Raw genomic sequence first — 19480 nt, 5'->3', positions numbered from 1 at the left:
GGATATTGAAAACAGGATGCTGATTTCCTACAATGCCTTTATTCTAATCATAAAACATACTGTCTTATATTATCTTAAACTTACTCCTCACACAAATTATATTTGGAGCCCTGTGCAAAGTTTTCCAAAGTCTTCCAAGCAGATGTGAAGGACAAAAGAGAAAATCTCTTTCTGACCACTTAGATTGCACAATGAAGGCACCTTATTTATTTGGTCCAAGTTTGACATTTTTCATACAAGCTTAAAGCATCAGTTTTGGGATGCCCATTCTGTATTTTGCTGTGGAAGAGAAGTAGGACTACTAAGACCAAGCTGTTTCCATTGTCCACTCAATATACAGAACCAAGCATTTTCTACTTATCATGGCTGTGAAAGGCTTATTTGTATAGGGCTCAAGTACATACTCAAATTTGGTTAGATGACATTGTACAATTTTTGGATGGCATGACTCTTGAATTATTTGTCCATTATCATTGATTATATTACATGTATATGATAGAGTCAATTGTGTAACCATCTGGTTAACTGGAAACCAAAGTCAACATGTTTCTTTCCCTCAGCCTAAGCAACATCGCTAGGTAAAATATCTAAATGCAGTCAACAAAAAGCTTAGAGATCATTTTGCCCCAGCTATTAAATAGGATCCTTGACCATAGAATACAGCAGTTCATTTACACTCAAACCAAGGAGGAACCTCCTTACTCAAACTCACTAACTGCATGCCATACATCAATTTCAATTACATGCCATAAATCAATTTCAATTTCCCTGTTTCCTGTACGTTGTTATTCCAGCACTGAAAAGTAAGATCAATAAAAGGCATAAGAGAACATCAAATTAGAAATGATAAGCCAAGTACCAAAGGTGATAAGCCTGTAATGTCAAATTATGTCACAAACAGCTTTTCTTTAAATAATAAATGTGCAACTGGGGTATGGAATTTCACAAATTTGCAATAACTTTTTACCTTGTGGTGTAATGGTGAAACTTAAAAGTGCCCATACCCAGGAATATTTCACAATCTTGCTGCTCTGAATGATCAGTGTTTTTTTCTCGAACAGTTTTGCTTATTAAACTTTTCATTCACTGACAGATATTTTTTTTTATTGGTTGACACCATAGCCGAGCGTTTTTTAAACATTCTGTCAGGATTAGGAATGCAGTATCTAAAACAATGGATGAATTACAAACATGCAACAATATTATGATAAATGGTAAAATGGTAAAAATTGCACCATACAGGTCAAAATGAAGTCATAGTCTTATCAACTATCCGTTCGATTCCCTACGAGTTCGTACAGAGGTGGTACTTACCACTTACGGATAAGATTGCCCACATTTTGGCACGTAGACAGCACGTATTTGCACGTACGGCGGGTTGTGCCCTTAGCTTTACCCAGGACCGGTACTCACCTGCACATTACCGTCCATATCCCCGGCTTCAGGATGATCCCCAGCGCCGCTATCAGCATGTTGGGGTCCTCCAGACGAACGTACTCCTCTAAGGCGGCCATTTTTGTCGGTACAATGGACCTTATACTTCGGGAGGACTTCGTACCCTCCGCGCAGACCCTTCGTAATGTTTTTCTTGATCTTTGACCGGATACGGAATACCGAGCAAACAGTTTCTGTCTATACAGGGTTTAGCCATTCCCCCTTTTGCCTAATCTCCAAGCAGATGCTACGGTGACATTCCCCCTTTTGCCTAATCTCCAAGCAGATGCTACGGTGACATAAAACAGTATCAAAGCTGGCCAACGGGTATATCCAAGCAGATGCTACGGTGACATAAAATAGTATCAAAGCTGGTCAACGGGTATATCCAAGCAGATGCTACGGTGACATAAAATAGTATCAAAGCTGGTCAACGGGTATATCCAAGCAGATCCTACGGTGCCATAAAATAGTCTCAAAGCTAGTCTACAGGTATATCCAAGCAGACCCTACGGTGCCCTAAGATCAAATCTGACTCCCTTTGGCGGTCTATACTCTTTGGCCAGCTTTGTACTACTAGTATGGCCCCGTAGGATCTGCTTGGAGATTACAAGCTCACGTCGAATATATTTTCGGAAAGCCTGTGAGTCAGGTAATGGTAGGAGATTGCTGTGGATCCATTGTTATCGAGTTACCTTTGCCCAGGTGGTTACATGTACTGTAAATCTTGAAATGCACTTGATAGTTTTATTCGCGTTTTAGCATAACTTCGCCACCGAACTTCGCCACCGCCAATGTGTTTCCAATGTGGCACAGCCTAACCACAGAAATGTTTTGATATAATCGCAAACGCAGGGTAAACAGTTTCCCATTCCCTAGCGAAATTGATTGAACCCCGCGAAACTATAAAAGAATTTACGGTGTATTTTCGGGTCCGTCGCCCTCTTCTCTTTCTCTATGATGCGTTTAATGTGCGCGTGCGTCTGTGTGTGTGTGTGCCTGCGCGTAAACGTGCTTGATTGTGTGCTAGGAGATGTGCGTATGTGTGGTTGTGTATGTAACTGTATTTTGTCTCTTTGTGTGTAAGCATGTATAAGAGTGTGTGTGTGTGTGTGTGTGTGTTTGTGTTTCCACGCACATCTCTCCCTCTCTCCCTCTCTCTCTCTCGCTCTCTCTCTCGCTCTCTTTCTCTCGTTCTCTGTATGTGTCACGGTATGCATGTGTGTGCGCATGTGCGTGTGTTCGCGCGCGTCTCTCTCTCTCTCTTTATATATGTACGTGAGTGTGTGTGTGTGTGTGAGTGTGTTTATTTGAAATCATGAACAGACGAATCTATAATAGCACTTAAGTGAGACAGTAGCCTTACGCCGGGGGCTCTTTGATCCCATGTTGACCTCCGTCGGAAGCTCCATTGTTTTCTAACGTACTACGCCCAGTGCATGCGTCTGGATAATGGGACCCGAAAAATTATATATAATTATTGTCTGATTCTGCAGAGGCCATTGAACTGGTGCAGTTTAACAGAGATTTACTTCCAGATTTTGCTGATAAAATAGCCACCGTACACATCATAGCGATTTCTCGTCATATATGGAGAACTTCGTTGAACAGTTTTACAAAACCATTTAATAAAAATAAAAGATGATGATGGAACTTACAGTCAAGAGACTATGTAGTAGAGAATAAGATTAAAACGTAGTTGCACCAGAAAGTTCGTCGACCGCAGCTTGACCGTAGTTTACCTCGACATTAGGAGCCTTTCTTGGTAAGATACCTGTCACAGAGGCTGTTGATAATCATGATGATAGCTAACCAGTATAAGTTTTGTTGCACAACTGTTGTTGGTACAAGATACAAACTATGACAAACTCTATTGCTGAACTATTTTAAGTACTGTAACAGACTACTAGTATGTAGTACTGAATGACACGAATATGTACTTGCACCAGAAAGTTCATTGACCGCAGGTTGACCGAGGTTCACCTTTACATTAATTTACTTTCCCCGTAAATAACTAAATAAAGTTAAATGTAAATGACGATGGTAGGGATGGGTACCGGTACAAAAAATTCAGGTCAGGTTCAGGTCCAGAGGATCAGGTCCAGGTCCGGACCTGAACCTGATTCAGTATGAGAAAACTTGTGAATAGAGGATACTAAATTTGACAATGGTCAATTTCGCTACAAAGAAGTGTTTCGTGGACTATAGTATTTAACAACTGCACAGGAGTTCTAAAATTCTTTAAGACTAACTGCCTCTGTATGATTGATCACTGTTAAACTTTGTAGAAATGAACTATGCCTCGCTTTTGTTATTCTCTTCGCAAATTCGACATGTAAGCCCCCAAAACGTGTGAATTCCTTATCGTATGATCTGTTTATTTTCTAATAGGTCCAACATCAGGTCCACCGAGGTTTTCCAGGTCCAGTTTTTCCGGTATGATAAGAAAAATCGGGTTTGTACCGTTACCCTGGACCAATACCCACCCCTAACCGTTGGCTATCATGCAAATAAATACATATTACATTTATAAAGAAGGTTCTTTATTACTTATATGTCATATAAATCGCCTTAGTGTCAGTGTCGTCGTTAGCATGGCAAACAAAACTCCCCATTTTACAACACGTGAAAAGTATTTTGAATAATATATAAACATATAGAGATAACACCTTTACAATACAAAACAGTTCAGATTGAAATGCTAAATAAAATTTGCAATATTCAACTATTGCTTTAACATAGGATAGTTCCAATATATAATATCAATCAGTCAGAATTACTTCACAAGCAAATATTTGGACAAAACCAGTAAGGACCAAAAGTACGTAGTACCCTCACAGTTAAGAAAAGAATACGCAGTAAAATACGTCAACATTATATGCAAACATATATGTTCCAGACAAATAAAGTCGGTAAGGACCAAGAAGTACTTAGTACCCAGCAGTTAAGAAAAGAATACGCAATATTATACGGCAACATTATATGCAAATATAATATATGTTCCAGACAAATAAAGTCGGAAAGGACCAAGCCTAGTAGTACGTAGTACCCAAGCAGTTAAGAAAAGAATACACAGTATTATTCGGCAACATTATTTGCAGAATGATATATGTTCCAGACAAATAAAGTCGGAAAGGACCAAGTAGTACGTAGTACCCATGCAGTTAAGAAAAGAATACACAGTATTAAACGGCAATATTACATGCAAATATAATATATACTCCATTCCCATTATGTATAACGTAAGCCATTATAATATGACTTAAATAAGAACATATTGGTAAGTAAAGCTCCTTTCGCAGTAATAGTAATGTCCTTTTGACATAGTCTCTACAACTTTTCTGTTGCTATCGAACACCATGATATAAGATTTTGTCCAATCCAAAATTCTCTTGCTGGTCAAAAGCTGTCATTTACGTGTGTCAAGAAAATATGACTTTAAAGGTGGCAAAGGAATAATGTCATTTGAATAATCCATTACATAATGACATGATTTGAGTAATGTCATTCGAATACATTTTTGTACATCCATACTTATGACATCTAAACTTATGGCATCCGGCATGGAGAAACTAAACTTTAACTGACCAACACTAAATTGCTCGGGACAAATTTTCAGCAGACTCCGTCAGCCTTGTTCACAGAATGGACCCGTCTGCTGTAGCTTCCGACTGTGACGCCGGAGACACGTAAATGCAGCAGAGGGTCGTAAATGCAGCAGATGCTCGTAAATGCAGCAGAGGCTCGTAAATGCAGCAGAGGCTCGTAAATGCAGCAGAGGCTCGTAAATGCAGCAGAGGGTCGTAAATGCAGCAGAGGCTCGTAAATGCAGCAGAGGCTCGTAAATGCAGCAGAGGCTCGTAAATGCAGCAGAGGGTCGTAAATGCAGCAGAGGCTCGTAAATGCAGCAGAGGCTCGTAAATGCAGCAGAGGCTCGTAAATGCAGCAGAGGGTCGTAAATGCCAGATAGCTCTAGAGCACTCGTTTGATGACAACAGGCCAGTGCCTGCATGCACAAGGGGGCGGATGGCTTTTATGCTGTTGGAACGCGCCTGCGTCCAAAATTTTGATGATTCCAGAAGTTAACGTGGTCCAGAATCACAGACGAAACAACAGAGAAGCAATATGTATAGTGTATTCAATGAATGAATGAAGACCCTTGTTGTACGTTTTTGCTTTCTAACAAGCTAAGTACAGGTCAAGGTGAATAGGGTACATCTCCTAGTGATTTTCAATGAATATCAGAGCTAGAAGCGACTTTATATAGTATATAATGAACGCCGGATCGAACTTCTGTCGGGATGGTACCCAAATTCAAGTAAATCAATTCAGTGTTGATCAGTTAAAGTTTAGTTTATCCATAAACTAAGATAAACTTTCATGCTTAGCTGTACGCCACGCCGTGGTTCACTCTAGATCTGTCCGAACACAACGATGTTCACCACGAGCATAATCACAGTGAAAATAGCGAAAAAGATCCTGTCAATACGCGAAGCCACCTCCCTCCATTCGTACAAGGCTTCATCGATCCTCCTCTTCTCTTCCCGGCTCATTCTGGCGGCTCTCATGTTATTCACGATGATGTCCATCTTGGCCAGTAGAACCGGGTCCATGTTGTTGTTGTCGTTGTAAGGCTTGGTGAGATGAGTGGTCTCCATAGCAGAGGTACTGTGTGGCCTTTTCATCCTGCTTGTTCTGCCGGACAGCGCCGACTCCAGGTTCTTCCAGATGCAGGAGTTCAGGGTGACTCCAGAGGCGTCCGGAGGGAAGCTGATGAAAAATGAATGTAACACCTCTTTACATTTTTTTGCCACACTTGGCTAAATACAGGTTACAACACAGACACAATTACATGTAACAGATACAAAAGTAAAATTAACATTAGATGGGATGTTCAACAATTTCTCTCTTCTTTGTACAACTCCTCTTGCCACACTCTCCATGGCTCTAGATCGTCCGCCGACAACGCCATTGTTACAGATTCTCAGTCAAGTTCACAAACACGCCATCTAGGTATAGTCCATTTTATTCTTCATCTCTCCTCACACATGACCAACTTCCCCCAATTTCCTTTAGAATTCCTTCATCTGTCCCTTGCCCCAGTGGCTCACTCCACTCTGGCCCCTACCACTTCACATACTAATGGGGGTTCCACTCAACACGAATATGCCGTACCTGATGGTGCGTCGCCGGAAGCATCTCCAGAAGAACCAGTCGGCCCACCTTGACGGCGCGTCCAGCCGGAGGAACGTCTTGAGCCAGGCCGGGGGAGGCTGCGCGCGGAAACTGCCGAAGTGCAGGCTCAGGATAACCACGTTCATGGCGATCGCCAAGGCATTCACGAACAGAACTGCGCCGAAGTACTTCCCTAAAAGCAGGAAGATAGCTAGTTTTTTTTTTTCACATCTAGATCTGATAGGCAAGAATAATCAAATCAAATATTCAAATGGAATAAAATGTATGGAATGTATTCGCGTTGTCCCGACTTTAGGTCGAAAGATAAATAGATCCAAGAGAGATAATTTCATGTTTGGTCCTATCCTGATCACACACTGTGCAAAATCAAAACGCTTGATACCCCTGTCTCATTATCCACGATCATCGGGCATATCGATGGAAGATCGGCCATATTTAAGATCGACAGAGGGTTGCACTTTTTTTTCACAGAAAAACCGTCCCTGTCACATATAAGCTATATTTTGTGCCTTGTACAATTGTTGTGCAATAAAGTTATTATTATAAGCGAGGCTCGGGCGATTGCCACAGAATCGTCGTCCGATCGATTTTCGCCAAATGTGACAGGAGTATAAAGGACCAATTCAATCAAGTCGGTAAGATTCGGAATTGAACAAATTAATTCGAGCTTGCTTTCGGTGGATTGAATCGAATTGACCAGCAGCGTTTGATTCGAAATGATAAAAACCGTGTGTAACACGGTCTTATACCCAGATATCACACTTTTAAAAATGCGATCGATGTTCTAAGGTAAACATACATAAAGCTCCTTGAAATAGTTGAACTGTAATTTCCAACACAAAAAATGGACCCACATTTTCGACTGCACAGCACCAGTTTTTGTCAAGGAATGAACAATCCACTGCTGTCGACGTCGTGGCGTCACGTTATGCAGATAGAACACGTGACTCAGTGAGCTGTGGATTATAGGTTGCAGGAAGTCTATGGCGCCCACCGAATCTATTCAGTATGGCGCCCACCGTCTCTATTCAGGGATGGTTGTTTTGGTGTTGGAAACTTCAGTTCAACTATTTCAAGAATGACACTTCTACCAACACAGATGAACTTTCTGTGTTGGTAGGAAATTAATACATAAAACTCAGATGTACAATGGATCTGGAAGCTGTAAGCACCCTCATGTCTCACCTATGATAGGCACGTAAGATGAAGTTTTCGGCAGCTGCCCTGCCACCACCTCCATGTTGACTGTGTTAGCTAGCAGCGCCGTCAGAACCATCGTCATCCTCTCTCCGGACTCCGGCGGCGTCAGGAAACCCAGCAAACTGCAGATACAACAGTGCAGGTTTATACAATGCAGGTGGCGCTGTTGAGGCGAGAACACAATCCAAACGTGGATAAGTTGGTATCCCCCTCATCATGATTCATCACTATCGCTGTGGATGGCTTTCTTATCCAGACCACCTTCTTGACTACATCGGCTATATACAGCATCGAGAAGTATGTGCAATTATATACAAATATAAAACCTGTTACAAGGGTGCAAAATGACCTTCATATCAACGTAAAACTAGGCAATGACACATCTGTATATTTTTTTCTATAATGACTATTAAAATGCCGTGTTGTACTTAATACTGATTCGGTAGTTGTAGAAATGGCACAAGCGTTGTGAAGACTAGAATTATATTACATTACTGTTAAATTGTGCACTTTGAAATAACTGTTACATCAATTCTTGCTACAATGTCTATGGTCTATTTTTGTTTCTTTACTCATTTTGTTTCCTTACTTATCGCTCAAGATTTAAAGTCTGTATACGAAGAGGATGTCATTCTTACAATGTACTTGCTGTGTCCTAAAACATAGCTAACGAACTCACAAGCCATATGGAGATGTGGATTACAGGTTGTTTCGCAACAATGTCAGTTCGCAACAGTCAGTTCGCAACAAGGCAAGTCTTTTCGCAACAATGTGTTAGTAGTTTCCAAACATTTGAATGCCATTAATCTTAAAGTTGGTAGTCTAATGGTATTAGAAATCATATTCCTGACATAATTGTGTTCATACCTGTTTACGCGTATGAAACTCTACCCCCCGGTGTATGAAAATCATCGGACTGTCAAGCTCATGCGGCCCCATGTCCCTCTGCCGCCGGGGTTGTCTTTCGCACCCGGTAAGGGTTTTACGCGGAAGGAGTATAATATTAGGAGTAGGATTTCTAATACCATCAGGCTAGGAAGATTAATAACACTCAAATGTTGCGAAACGACTTGTACCTTGTTGCGAAAAGACTTGCCTTGTTGCGAACTGACGGTTGCGAACTGACATTGTTGTGAAACAACCTGTTATCGAGATGTGCATACCTGATCAGCATTAGAACACAGGCGGGCACAAAGATGTAGTACTGATAGTAGAGGGGTCTCCTCTTCATCACAAGGGTGAAGGTGACGTCAGGGAAGGGCTCAGGGCAGCAGCTGCATAGAATGAATGTAAACCTTTATTGCACATTTTTGCCCCACTAGGCTAAGTACAGGTCACATGGTAAGGATCATATATATATTTAACAATGGGAACAATCATACACATCTATATATGCAGATATGCGTCTAATCTATTCTAGGACATTGGACTTCCTCTCGCTTCTTGGTAATTGCATAAATGTAGTTAGCTGTGTGGCTGGTTAGAGTTGGTTTATCAAAAGCTGTCAGGAATATAAATTTTTCTTTACTTTTCAAGTATGTGAAGTTGGGATATTTACTTAACACATCGTCAAGTAGAACTCTCCTATCGTTATCACACAAAGGACAATCTACAGTAAACTGTACTTCATCTTCTACTTTACCTAAATTACAAATTGGCAGATTCTTTGCTCTAGAGAAGAGGAGTAGGTCTGTTGGGTCTCAATTATATAGTTGAGCTAAGGGAGAAAAGGTGTAGGAGGGGGGGGGGGCATGTACCCTTGTCAAAATTTACAAATCATAATACAATTTTACAACTCATAAAATAAGAAAGGTTAAATGGATATGAAAATTATACATTAAACAATATACTCGTAACACATATATCGTCAAACCCTTAGAATTGCCTCAAATTATGTGACATAAGCATCCGTTTTATAAGTTTTTTTTTCAATCTACGCCATGTTTTTGCTCATTTTACAGCTGCTTTGTACAATTGAAAGTATTTTTAAAACCTTTTTTGTTGAAACGACCGAAATTTGATGGCCTAATTGTAATACTTATAGTACACGAGTTAGAGGTCAGAGTAACCCCTTTCATCCTTGGTATGAAGTCCTCCTAGGAGACGGATACTCCAAACAACAAAGCTGCATCTGCTGGAGCCATCTCATACGTGGCATACATTTCTGTCCCTTTGAGACTTAGTGCGCCAGTAAGCGAGAGGGTGGAGAAGGAATTGCACATCCCTCCATCACCATAAAAAGTCATGTGCATGTCAGGCAAAGAGGTAAATGCCTATCTGCCTGCTCATTTGTCCAATCGGCAGGAGAACAAAAAAAAATAAATAGAATGAAAAAAATGTCCTACTTGTAGTAGTGCACGTGTCTCTCTGCTATGAGGTCAGTAACCTGCCATTCTTCCATAGAACCCAGGTTGGCGATATCTCCTTTTGGGAATCTGTGGAAGCAGACGATACATCGGCTAGATATTATCTACGTTCATAACAAAACAACTTCACTTCATGTGGAAACATGTAAGAAAAAGGATGTCAAAGCCACGTATGTCTTTTACAGGGTGGGGCTGCTTACACAAAATAAACTGAAAGAATCAGTGGATCTCATTCGAGTACCCCTCACATAAGGCGAAAATCGACCGGACGACGAGTCTGCGACTGAGCTCTTAATTACGAGGAGGCATGACCCTGACGGGAAGGGGGAACTCTGACATTTCTTTGTCGGCATCAGGGGGATATAAGGCAACCGTTACACCTACCGATTCACGAGATCCACTTTAAGTCCGTCGTACGACCAGGAACCGAATTTGAGCGGACAGACTTGGATGTCTTCGGGGAAGTACACGATGTTGACCCGGCAGGCGGCCTTGAACGTGAATGGGTACAGAAAGGCCACCGAACCGTCCGGCCGGATCGTCGCCTTGAAGTCAGGATTCTCCACAAATCCCTCGTCAAACACACTGTGGAAGAGTGTAGGAAGAGACGAATACATCAAGTCTATATCTGAGTGGCTGATGGACCTGCTTTTTGTTCATTTCTTGTATTCTTCGCAAACACACATACCACAGGCCTTGGTGGGGCTTTGTGGCCGAGACAAGCCTTAGGGGCATGTTCGGGCATGAGCGGCTCCCGCCATGACACACGAGTGGGGGTTAGGAGGAACCCTTACATCCTTGGTTGGAAGTCCTCCTAGAAGATGGATACTACGAACAACAAAGCTGCATCTGCTGGAGCCGCCTCACACGTTGCAGACAGTTCTGCCCCTGTGAGACTTAGTGCTCCAGTAGACGAGAGGGTGGAGAAGGAATTGCACACCCCTCCTTCACCATAAAAAGTCATGTGCAGGTCAGGCAAACACTGCCTGCCTGCCTCCTCATCTGTCCAATGGGCAGGAGACCCCCCCCCCAAAAAAAAATACACACAAACACAAAGAGAGCAGAAGCATAAAAAGACCGACAGAGAAACATGTAAGGGAGAGGGGGGGGCAAGCACAAAAACATAAACACACACAAACGTACAAAATGTATGTATGTCAGGTGGGAGGAGAGGGAGAGAGAGAAACATATACAGTCACACACATATACAACACGCACACGCACAGACACGCACGCGCACGCGCGCACGCACACACACACACACAGGCAAATACAAGTACAGACCACACATATTCACACAGAAAAAACATATAAGGGAGAGAGAAAAAGAGCCATAGTGATAGTGCACTACCAAAAATGCCTTTTCTTTCTTTCTTGTTTTTTCTTGTACCGAGACATTTTTGTCTTCATATAAGATTTTTTTCCTGACTATAAGAAGGCAGATTTGTCCACGAATTAAGCAATTTTTTACTTACTGAATTTTCTTGAAGCAAGACTATATTTCTTACAGGTATCTCATAAAGTTTAACTAGAATGTTAGTCTTACAATAAGATTTTTTTATAAATGTTCTTGTGCCTATATTCTTTTACTAATATATTGTCATTTAAAGCCTTGTATTCAACAATCCTTTTCTCACATGAAGATCAGAAAGTCTTTTTGCCTAGAAACATTTTCTTACTTTGAAGATTGGTGCTCTTACAGCAAGACTGTCTTTCTTACTTCAAGAGCACAATTCTTGATGCCTAGAATTATTTTGAAATTCTTACTTTCAAGATTGGTGTTCTCACACCAAGAATTGAAATTCTTACTTTGAAAATTGGTGTTCTTACACCAAGAATACATTTCTTACCTCAAGAGCGCACTTCTTATTGCCTAGAAATATTTTCTTACTTCCAAGATTGATTTTCTCACACAAAAGAATAAATTTCTCATATCAAGAGTGAAATTCTTTATTGCCTAGATACATTTCTTATTTCCAAGACTGCTATTCTTACAACAAGAATACCTTTCTTACTACAAGTGCACAATTCTAATTGCCTAGAAACATTTTCTCATTTTCAAGATTGGCATTCTTAAAACCAAGATTAAATTTCTTATAACAAGAATAACTTTCTTACATCAAGATAACAATTCTTATTGCCTAGAAATATTTTCTTATTTTCAAGATTGGTGTTCTTATACCAAGATTAAATTTCTTATATTAAGAATAACTTTCTTACATCAAGACAACAATTCTTATTGGCTAGTAATATATTCTTACTTTCAAGATTGGTGTTCTTATACCAAGGCTAAATTTCTTACGGCAAGAGTAACTTTCTTACATCAAGACAACAATTCTTATTCCCAGAAATATTTTCTTACTTTCAAGATTGGTGTTCTTATACCAAGATTAAATTTCTTATATCAAGAATAGCTTTCTTACATCAAGAGCACACTTCTTATTGCTAGAAATATTTTCTTAATTGTTCTTACAACAAGAGTAACTTTCTTAAATAAAAAGCACACTTCTTATTGTGAGAGAAAGAGCGAGATCGAGAGGAAGAGCGAACGAGAGAAAGAGAGAGAGAGGGAGGAAAGCGACAGGGAGAAACAGAAATTCAGCAAATTTTGGATATAAACACTTACCTGTTATACAACAAGATGTCCGGACTCCAAATTTTACTGCCCTGGATTCGAAGTAAGTCCAATCCGTTGTACTCTGATGGATCCCACGTTAAAAATGGGTCCGTCCAAAACTGACCAAAAAAATTAAGAAAAAAAATGAAGGTCTTACATAGCACAGAATAACAATAACAAGCTAAGGCATATAATATATCTGAAAATGACTGTCGTATTGTGTGGCGCAATTTGCAATGTGTTTGGCCCCACAATAGAGCCCCAAGGTACCGGGTTAAAAACCACCGTTGTGTCCCGATGTTGTGCCCTTGGTAAGGGAAGTTAACACGTACACGTACGAGTACCTAGCTTCAGTTGGGGACGTCCGTCGGATAGATGGAGGTGTCGGGTATAAGAGAGCAACACCACAAGCACGTAAAGAACTTATCATTACACATATCAGAAATAGCAGCGGTCTTTCTTCTGTAAGTTGTTCAAAACCCTACAGTCCTATACTGGTGGTAACTTTAGCCCTACCTATTGCAAGCTCCTCGCAATTCAGCCCCTGGCTGCGAATAAAAAGTAGTTGGTCTACCAATTACCAAAAACAATTAAGTCGGCCCACCGAATAACCAATAACAATGCTAAAGGCTGAACAATTATGTAACAGACAATTTGTTCAATTTACAAACAAGTGTTTACCTACCAGTCTCATCCAGAGGTTGACTGTTAGCATATGATTTCTGTCGTCCTGTATAGCAGACAAAATGACAAAATGAATTCACAATATATTGAATATCGAAACATTTTCTTGGAGCAGGATTTTTTTCGTATCTACTAAACACCATAGCCAACTTCCAAATTGGTTCTGTGAGGTTTACACAATACATAATCAGTTATTTGTCGAAAAATGATACGATTTACTGAAATACAAGTAGCGTCTTTGGTCGCTAGACGGCGATCGCGCTGCGCTCTCTATGCGACCTAAAATGGATGTTTGATTTCATACTAGGTATATCATACGAAATTCAAAGTGTGACTGAAAGGAAGATAAAACACACAAATCATGTGTACAATTAGTTGAGCGATCTGTCAAATTTAAGGTCGCAGAGAGAGCGCAGCGAGGGCGACATACTAGTGGAAAGGGGGTATAATTAAGGCCCCATTTCCACTAGACGGCGATCGCGCTGCGCTCTCACTGCGACCTAAATAGGATATGTCTAACCTTCTCTTTCACACTTAGCCTGGATTCCATACCCCAACCTCAAGATATATCTTTCGTGTTGGGGTCTGGCAGGATGGCTGTAGAAAGGTTCTCGAAGGCCCGTTGATCAGTGGGAGGAGAACCTAGGATTGATGACCACTCTCACCACAGGTAGCTAGCTACAACACACCACAGTTGGTCAGCAGGCTATCACAGTAGCGAATCAGCTACGTTATGGATTCAAAAAGTACAGTTGGGGGTCTTTAACCAATCATGGCAGGGGTGTAATTACCTCCTGCTGATCCTGTGTTGTTCTATTGGTGGGGTTTTTTGCCCACTATAAGGTGCAAAATTGAGAAGAGTTCCTATCCCATCTGGCCAGACCCCTGCACGATAGATACTTGAGATCGGGCTGGGGTTTGGTAACCAGGCTATTTCACACTAGGTATATCATACAAAACGTAAAAGTGTAACTGAGAACACAACAACACACAGAAAAATTAAAAAGATTCTTTTCTATACAATTCGTTATAATTTGAGGTCGCAGAGAGAGCGCAGCGAGGGCGCCGAACTAGTGGAAAGGGTTATGAGGTCGACGCCCTAATACTAGTATGGGGAGCGTCCATGAATGCGGACATACCATGTGTAGATATTCTGCAACCGCGATGTCGATGGTGACGTTCACGGCGTCCGACACGTTCCTAACGGGCCGGCGGTCGGTGTTGTACCCCTGCATCAGGCTCGTGATCAGCTGCTCCTCGGGCGATTGTAGATCGCTGCCAGATGTCACTTTAAGAGAAGACTATGTTGGTCATCTTACTACGGATCTACATGTGTACATTAGGCAAATTAGAGCCTGAATTCCATTATCAAGACATCTATGGATTCCATTATCAAGACTTCTATGGATTCATTTTAAGTTTAATTATACAACGTTTCTAACAATAAGGTCTACTGTGTGTGTGTGTGTTTGTGTGCGTGTGTGTGCGTGTGTCTGTGTGTGTGTGTGTGTGTGTGTCTGTGTGTGTGTGTGTGTGTGTGTTTGTGTGTCTGTCTGTAAGTGTGTCTCGATGTTGGCCATATGCAACTCGCGAAAGAAAGAAAGTCCTTTTAGGACACTCAACAAAGCTGTTTTCTATTGTCCTTTCAAGGACTTTCACTGTTTTTTCAGAAGGAAGTGTTATTTTAGATGCATAATGTATCAAGTTATACATAATTTACCGAGTGTTGATGAATTCCACTTGTAGTGGATTGTGCAAGGTGTGTTTGTAAAACAACAAAGCTCTAGCCGTTGCGCAGAACAGACACCCCTTTAAGTGTTGTATAAATAATTGTAAACTAAGTCATTAGGGTTCAGTCACCAATGCTCTTTGACCTTCGACACATGTCACATTTTCATAACAGTACAGAAAGCACAATCTGCCAGGGTTTATTGTAAACATGATGAAATTTGCGCTAGGTGTGTAAAAGCATAGGTTTAGCACAGTGGAACAAGCTTCATATTTTTAAAGAACATGGCTGTTTAGACTTGTTGAACCTTTAGAGTTCTTAAGAGACGAAAATTGCGACCTAATGGGATGGAAGTAATATTCATACTAGGCTTCTAACTCTTTCATTACTGTCATGTTCAAATCTGCTTTGTTAAACAAGTCAAAACACTCCTTGATATTGGCGCTATCACATACACGGTCGTATTTGCAACGATGTCGCAATAAACAGTATGTTTTTGCACATCACCCGTGGCTATAATTACAGCGACAGACAAATTGAATATCATTTTTGCCGCACCCAGGCTTTTCAAAAGTTCAGTGAACCCAGTTCACCTCCCTAAGGCTATACTGTTTACTGTGTGACTGCGTTTTAATATTTACCTGTGTAAATTTGTATTTGTAAAAATTAAATCAATGCAACCATGTCCAGATTTTGTCTACGAACATGCGTATATATAGCCTGAGTATCATCCGTATTCTACCGGGGCTCCTTACACTCGCTATCCCTAAAAAATACCTTTAGGGAAGTGAGTGTAAGGAGCCCCGGTAGAAATAGGATGGTACCCAGGCTAGCGTATATATTGATATTTTGTCTGAACCTGACTTTTAGGTGTTCGATTGCATACTAAAGAGATATTAGAGATGAGTCCTGCATACATTACGTCGTACTAAATATGACTCTTCTGTAAGAAAAAAAGTCTTAAGTTCTTTGCCAGAGGTTTGTTCCGTAAAGGCCTGATTAAAAATTATAGGACCTAAAATTTGAACGACAGGTAACAGTAATACCTCTGTCACATTATCCACGATCTTTTGGCGTTTCGACGGCCATAATTAAGATAGACAGAGGGTTGCGCGTATTTTTCACCTGAAAACTACCCCGTCACATAGAGCTATAATTTGTACCTTGTACAATTGTTGTGCAATAAAGTTATAATTATAAGATTGCGGCAGAATCGTCGTCCGATCGATTTTAGACAAATGTGACGGGGGTATTACGCGAAAGGGTTTGATGGGCAAACAGGTTAAGATAAACAACTCAACAACTACTTTTTGACCTGCGACACAATTCTGGTTTACTTGGCCGCGCAGAAAGCACAATCTGCCAGGTTTTATTGTAAATATGATAAATGTTGTGCTAAATGTGTTCTAGCATTGGTATATTGAGCTAAGCTAGTACATAAATTGCGACCTAATTGGTTGAAAGTAATACCATTCATACTAAGTTTCCTACTCTTTCATTACTATCATGTTCAAATCTGTTTTGTAGAGAAATTCAAAACACTCCTTGATATTGACTTTATCACGTACACGGTCGTATTTTGACGAATGTCGCAATAATCAGTAATAATTTTTTTCAACACCAGAAACTGTCTGTTTTTGCATATCACCCGTGGCTATAATTAAAACGACAGGCAAATTGAATATCTTTTGCCGCAGCCCTGCTAGTCTCCAAAGTTCAGTGAACCCAGTTCACCTCCCTTAGGCTATACTGTTTAATATGAGACTACGTTTGAAAATTTACTTGTGTACAAGTATTTGTAAAAATGCAAAAACATGAAATTAATGCAACTATATTCAGATTTTGTCTAATGACACGCGTACTGATACTTTATCTGAACCTGACTTTTAGGTGTACGATTGCAAACTAAAGAGATATTGAAGATAAGTCCTGCGTACTTTACGTCGTACTAAATTTTGTTACCGCGAAAAAAGCTCTTAGTTCCTTGTTAGAAGTTTATTCCGTAAAGGAGGGCCGTAAAGGCCTGATTGAAATTTGTAGGATCTAAAAAGTTAACGACAAATGATAGTAGAAATGTCCATTTTGCGATTGTGCCGACATCTAAAACACTTGGTTATATGTTAGCTGACGTCTGCACATACGTTTTCTACGGGTGCACCAAGAGTTCGCCTTCATAAACAAATCGGACAAAGAATGGCATTAACGTTGCAGTTACCATTATCTCATTTCTTTGTACGATTTACATGCTGTAGCACTGTAATTTTTTTTTAAGTTCCCGGGGATTTAATTTCGCGGTAGCGGGAAAAAGGACTTTTCGCGGTGGATTTAAGTTCGCGGTAACACCATTGCAATCTAATATCATTATAGAAAAATGTTCGCGGTTTTGGTTTTTATATTCGCGGTGAAGTGGTCACCGCAAAAACCGCGAACATTAATCCACCGCGAACATTTCTGCATTTACAGTACTTCCAAACATGCTAGTATATGGCAGACACAACCACAAACAAAGATCTCAGACATAATCTTTAAAGGCAAAACACATGCACGATCGTATCAGGTGTACCTTAAGCTTAGTAATACGATCGTATGGCGATTGTACTGTCATGAATATGACCGGGAATATACAGGGTATTCCCCTAGCTACGGCAATGATCAGTGGAAAAGTACCAGTGAACAACAAAAGTCTTAAACCCTTAAAGTCTCAACGTCTCAACACGCTCTGCAGTATGGTCGCTATATTCTTGTCACAACAACAACAAAGTCATTTTACAAGCCTTTTAGAACCATATTTAACCATCTCTAAGATGAAAGTTTGTTCTTTTGCACTGAGAAAGGACCCCGGGCATTCAGAAAGTGTGCGTGTGTGTGTTTGTGTTTGTGAAGTGAAGGAAGTGGTATACATCATGTCTTAAGGCATAGAAAGGAATTTCCGAGTCTTGCATCTGTTTCGCAAAATATTACAATGATTTGAAATTTGTAATACATCTTTACTAAAGATTCGAGATCCCGGCTTAGCCAAGAAATATGAGTTATGACCCTTCATCTTATTTACTTCAAATTTAACGCCCCTCGTCCCCTAAAATTTTATAACATAAATGTTAGACTTACCATGTGACATGACGGCAAGGAGAAAAAGCACGATTTTACACGTCCTCATAGTTCAGTACAATTTCTTCACAACGCTGGAGCTGATATCTGTAAGAACAAAATCAAGACCGTCAATGCGACCCCTTGAATGAGCATTATTTCAACTACGATTGATCCAGTGTAAAGCTAAAGCTAAGGGCACAACCCGCCGTACGTGCAAATACGTGCTTTCTACCTGCCAAAACGTGGACAATCTTTTGGGTTCCGTTCGTGGTACGTAACGCCTCCGTACGAACTCGTAGGGAATGCGACGGATTTTGGAGCACGCAGAAACGCCGTAGAACTTCACATGCAGGCAAAACTTCGTGTGCCATTGGGCTGAGGATTAGCCCCCCGTATGTACTACGTACTACATGTTAATACATTTTGATTTGAAATAAACATTGTTAAAATTTTGTGCACAGAACTAGCATGAATATCATCAGGTAGTTCGCTCTTATGTTACCTTCTGCTAAGTGGAATAACAGAAAAGCGACTGTCTGTAATGTGTACTATAGGAGTCAGAGCGAAAGGGACTGTAAATAACGTAAGTGTATAATGCACGTCGGAGCAAGCTACTATCCAGATAATACCCAGGCCTACGCAGAATTATATCTCAATCAAACACAGAATACAAACACAAAAATAACAAAAGTAAATTGTACCCAACAGAATCACGCCTTACCTCTATACGTCCCTGTGTTCAACTGAAGTACTGGGGGAAGAAAAAGTCACACGGAACAGTTCCTTATCCTTAGCGAACACGCCCATATCTTGTAGTATTCCGTTAACGAGACCATTGTGAACCAATAAGGTTCAACTTTCCCACCAACAATCAAAACATACTTTGGGCCATGGGGTTGTCTTTTGTTCTGCAGTTTTGAGCAGTACTTTTCCGTGACTCATAGTGTGCCTAAAGAGGGGTTCTCGTTATCTAACCAATGAGAAAGGAGCCGGGTCACATACCTGACGACTACACCTATTTTTGTCGTGTGACGTGACGCAGGTATTTTCCCGCCCGAGGCATTGTGCCTCTCTAAGACAATTGTATGTGTATTTTGTCATACCTGAATGGCAGCTGTTTTTACACTCAGAAGGTTATGCATTGTTGTTGGTGTTGCCCACTTG

At 40.6% G+C, this 19480-nt stretch overlaps 1 protein-coding gene across 1 annotated transcript; it reads right to left on the bottom strand.

Annotated features, from left to right (window-relative positions):
• Window positions 1-2850: 2850 nt before the first annotated feature.
• On the bottom strand, window positions 2851-19265 carry LOC118426655 (neuronal acetylcholine receptor subunit alpha-10-like). The gene is made up of 11 exons (XM_035836171.1): window positions 19038-19265; window positions 18335-18421; window positions 14637-14785; window positions 13499-13543; window positions 12823-12932; window positions 10581-10781; window positions 10176-10265; window positions 8994-9104; window positions 7816-7952; window positions 6610-6802; window positions 2851-6204 (listed from the first exon to the last, which is right to left on the bottom strand). Exons 2-11 carry the CDS (start codon window positions 18381-18383, stop codon window positions 5847-5849), a joined length of 1443 nt encoding a protein of 480 aa, XP_035692064.1. The 5' UTR covers window positions 18384-18421; window positions 19038-19265; the 3' UTR covers window positions 2851-5846.
• Between the last annotated feature and the right edge of the window lie 215 nt (window positions 19266-19480).

Source organism: Branchiostoma floridae, chromosome 11 (genome assembly GCF_000003815.2).
Source record: "Branchiostoma floridae strain S238N-H82 chromosome 11, Bfl_VNyyK, whole genome shotgun sequence".
NCBI classification, from domain to species: domain Eukaryota; kingdom Metazoa; phylum Chordata; class Leptocardii; order Amphioxiformes; family Branchiostomatidae; genus Branchiostoma; species Branchiostoma floridae.
Note: the sequence above shows the minus strand (reverse complement) of the source record. Positions and strands in the feature narration are given on the sequence as shown.

Excerpts from the sequence above, each read along its gene's own strand:
- LOC118426655 (XM_035836171.1), bottom strand. The coding sequence starts at position 18,383 with ATGAGGACGTGTAAAATCGTGCTTTTTCTCCTTGCCGTCATGTCACAT. Across the intron at positions 14,786-18,334 it reads CCTTGCCGTCATGTCACATG|TGACATCTGGCAGCGATCTA; the intron begins GTAAGTCTAACA and ends CTTCTCTTAAAG. Across the intron at positions 10,782-12,822 it reads GACATCTTGTTGTATAACAG|TGTGTTTGACGAGGGATTTG; the intron begins GTAAGTGTTTAT and ends ACTCTTCCACAG.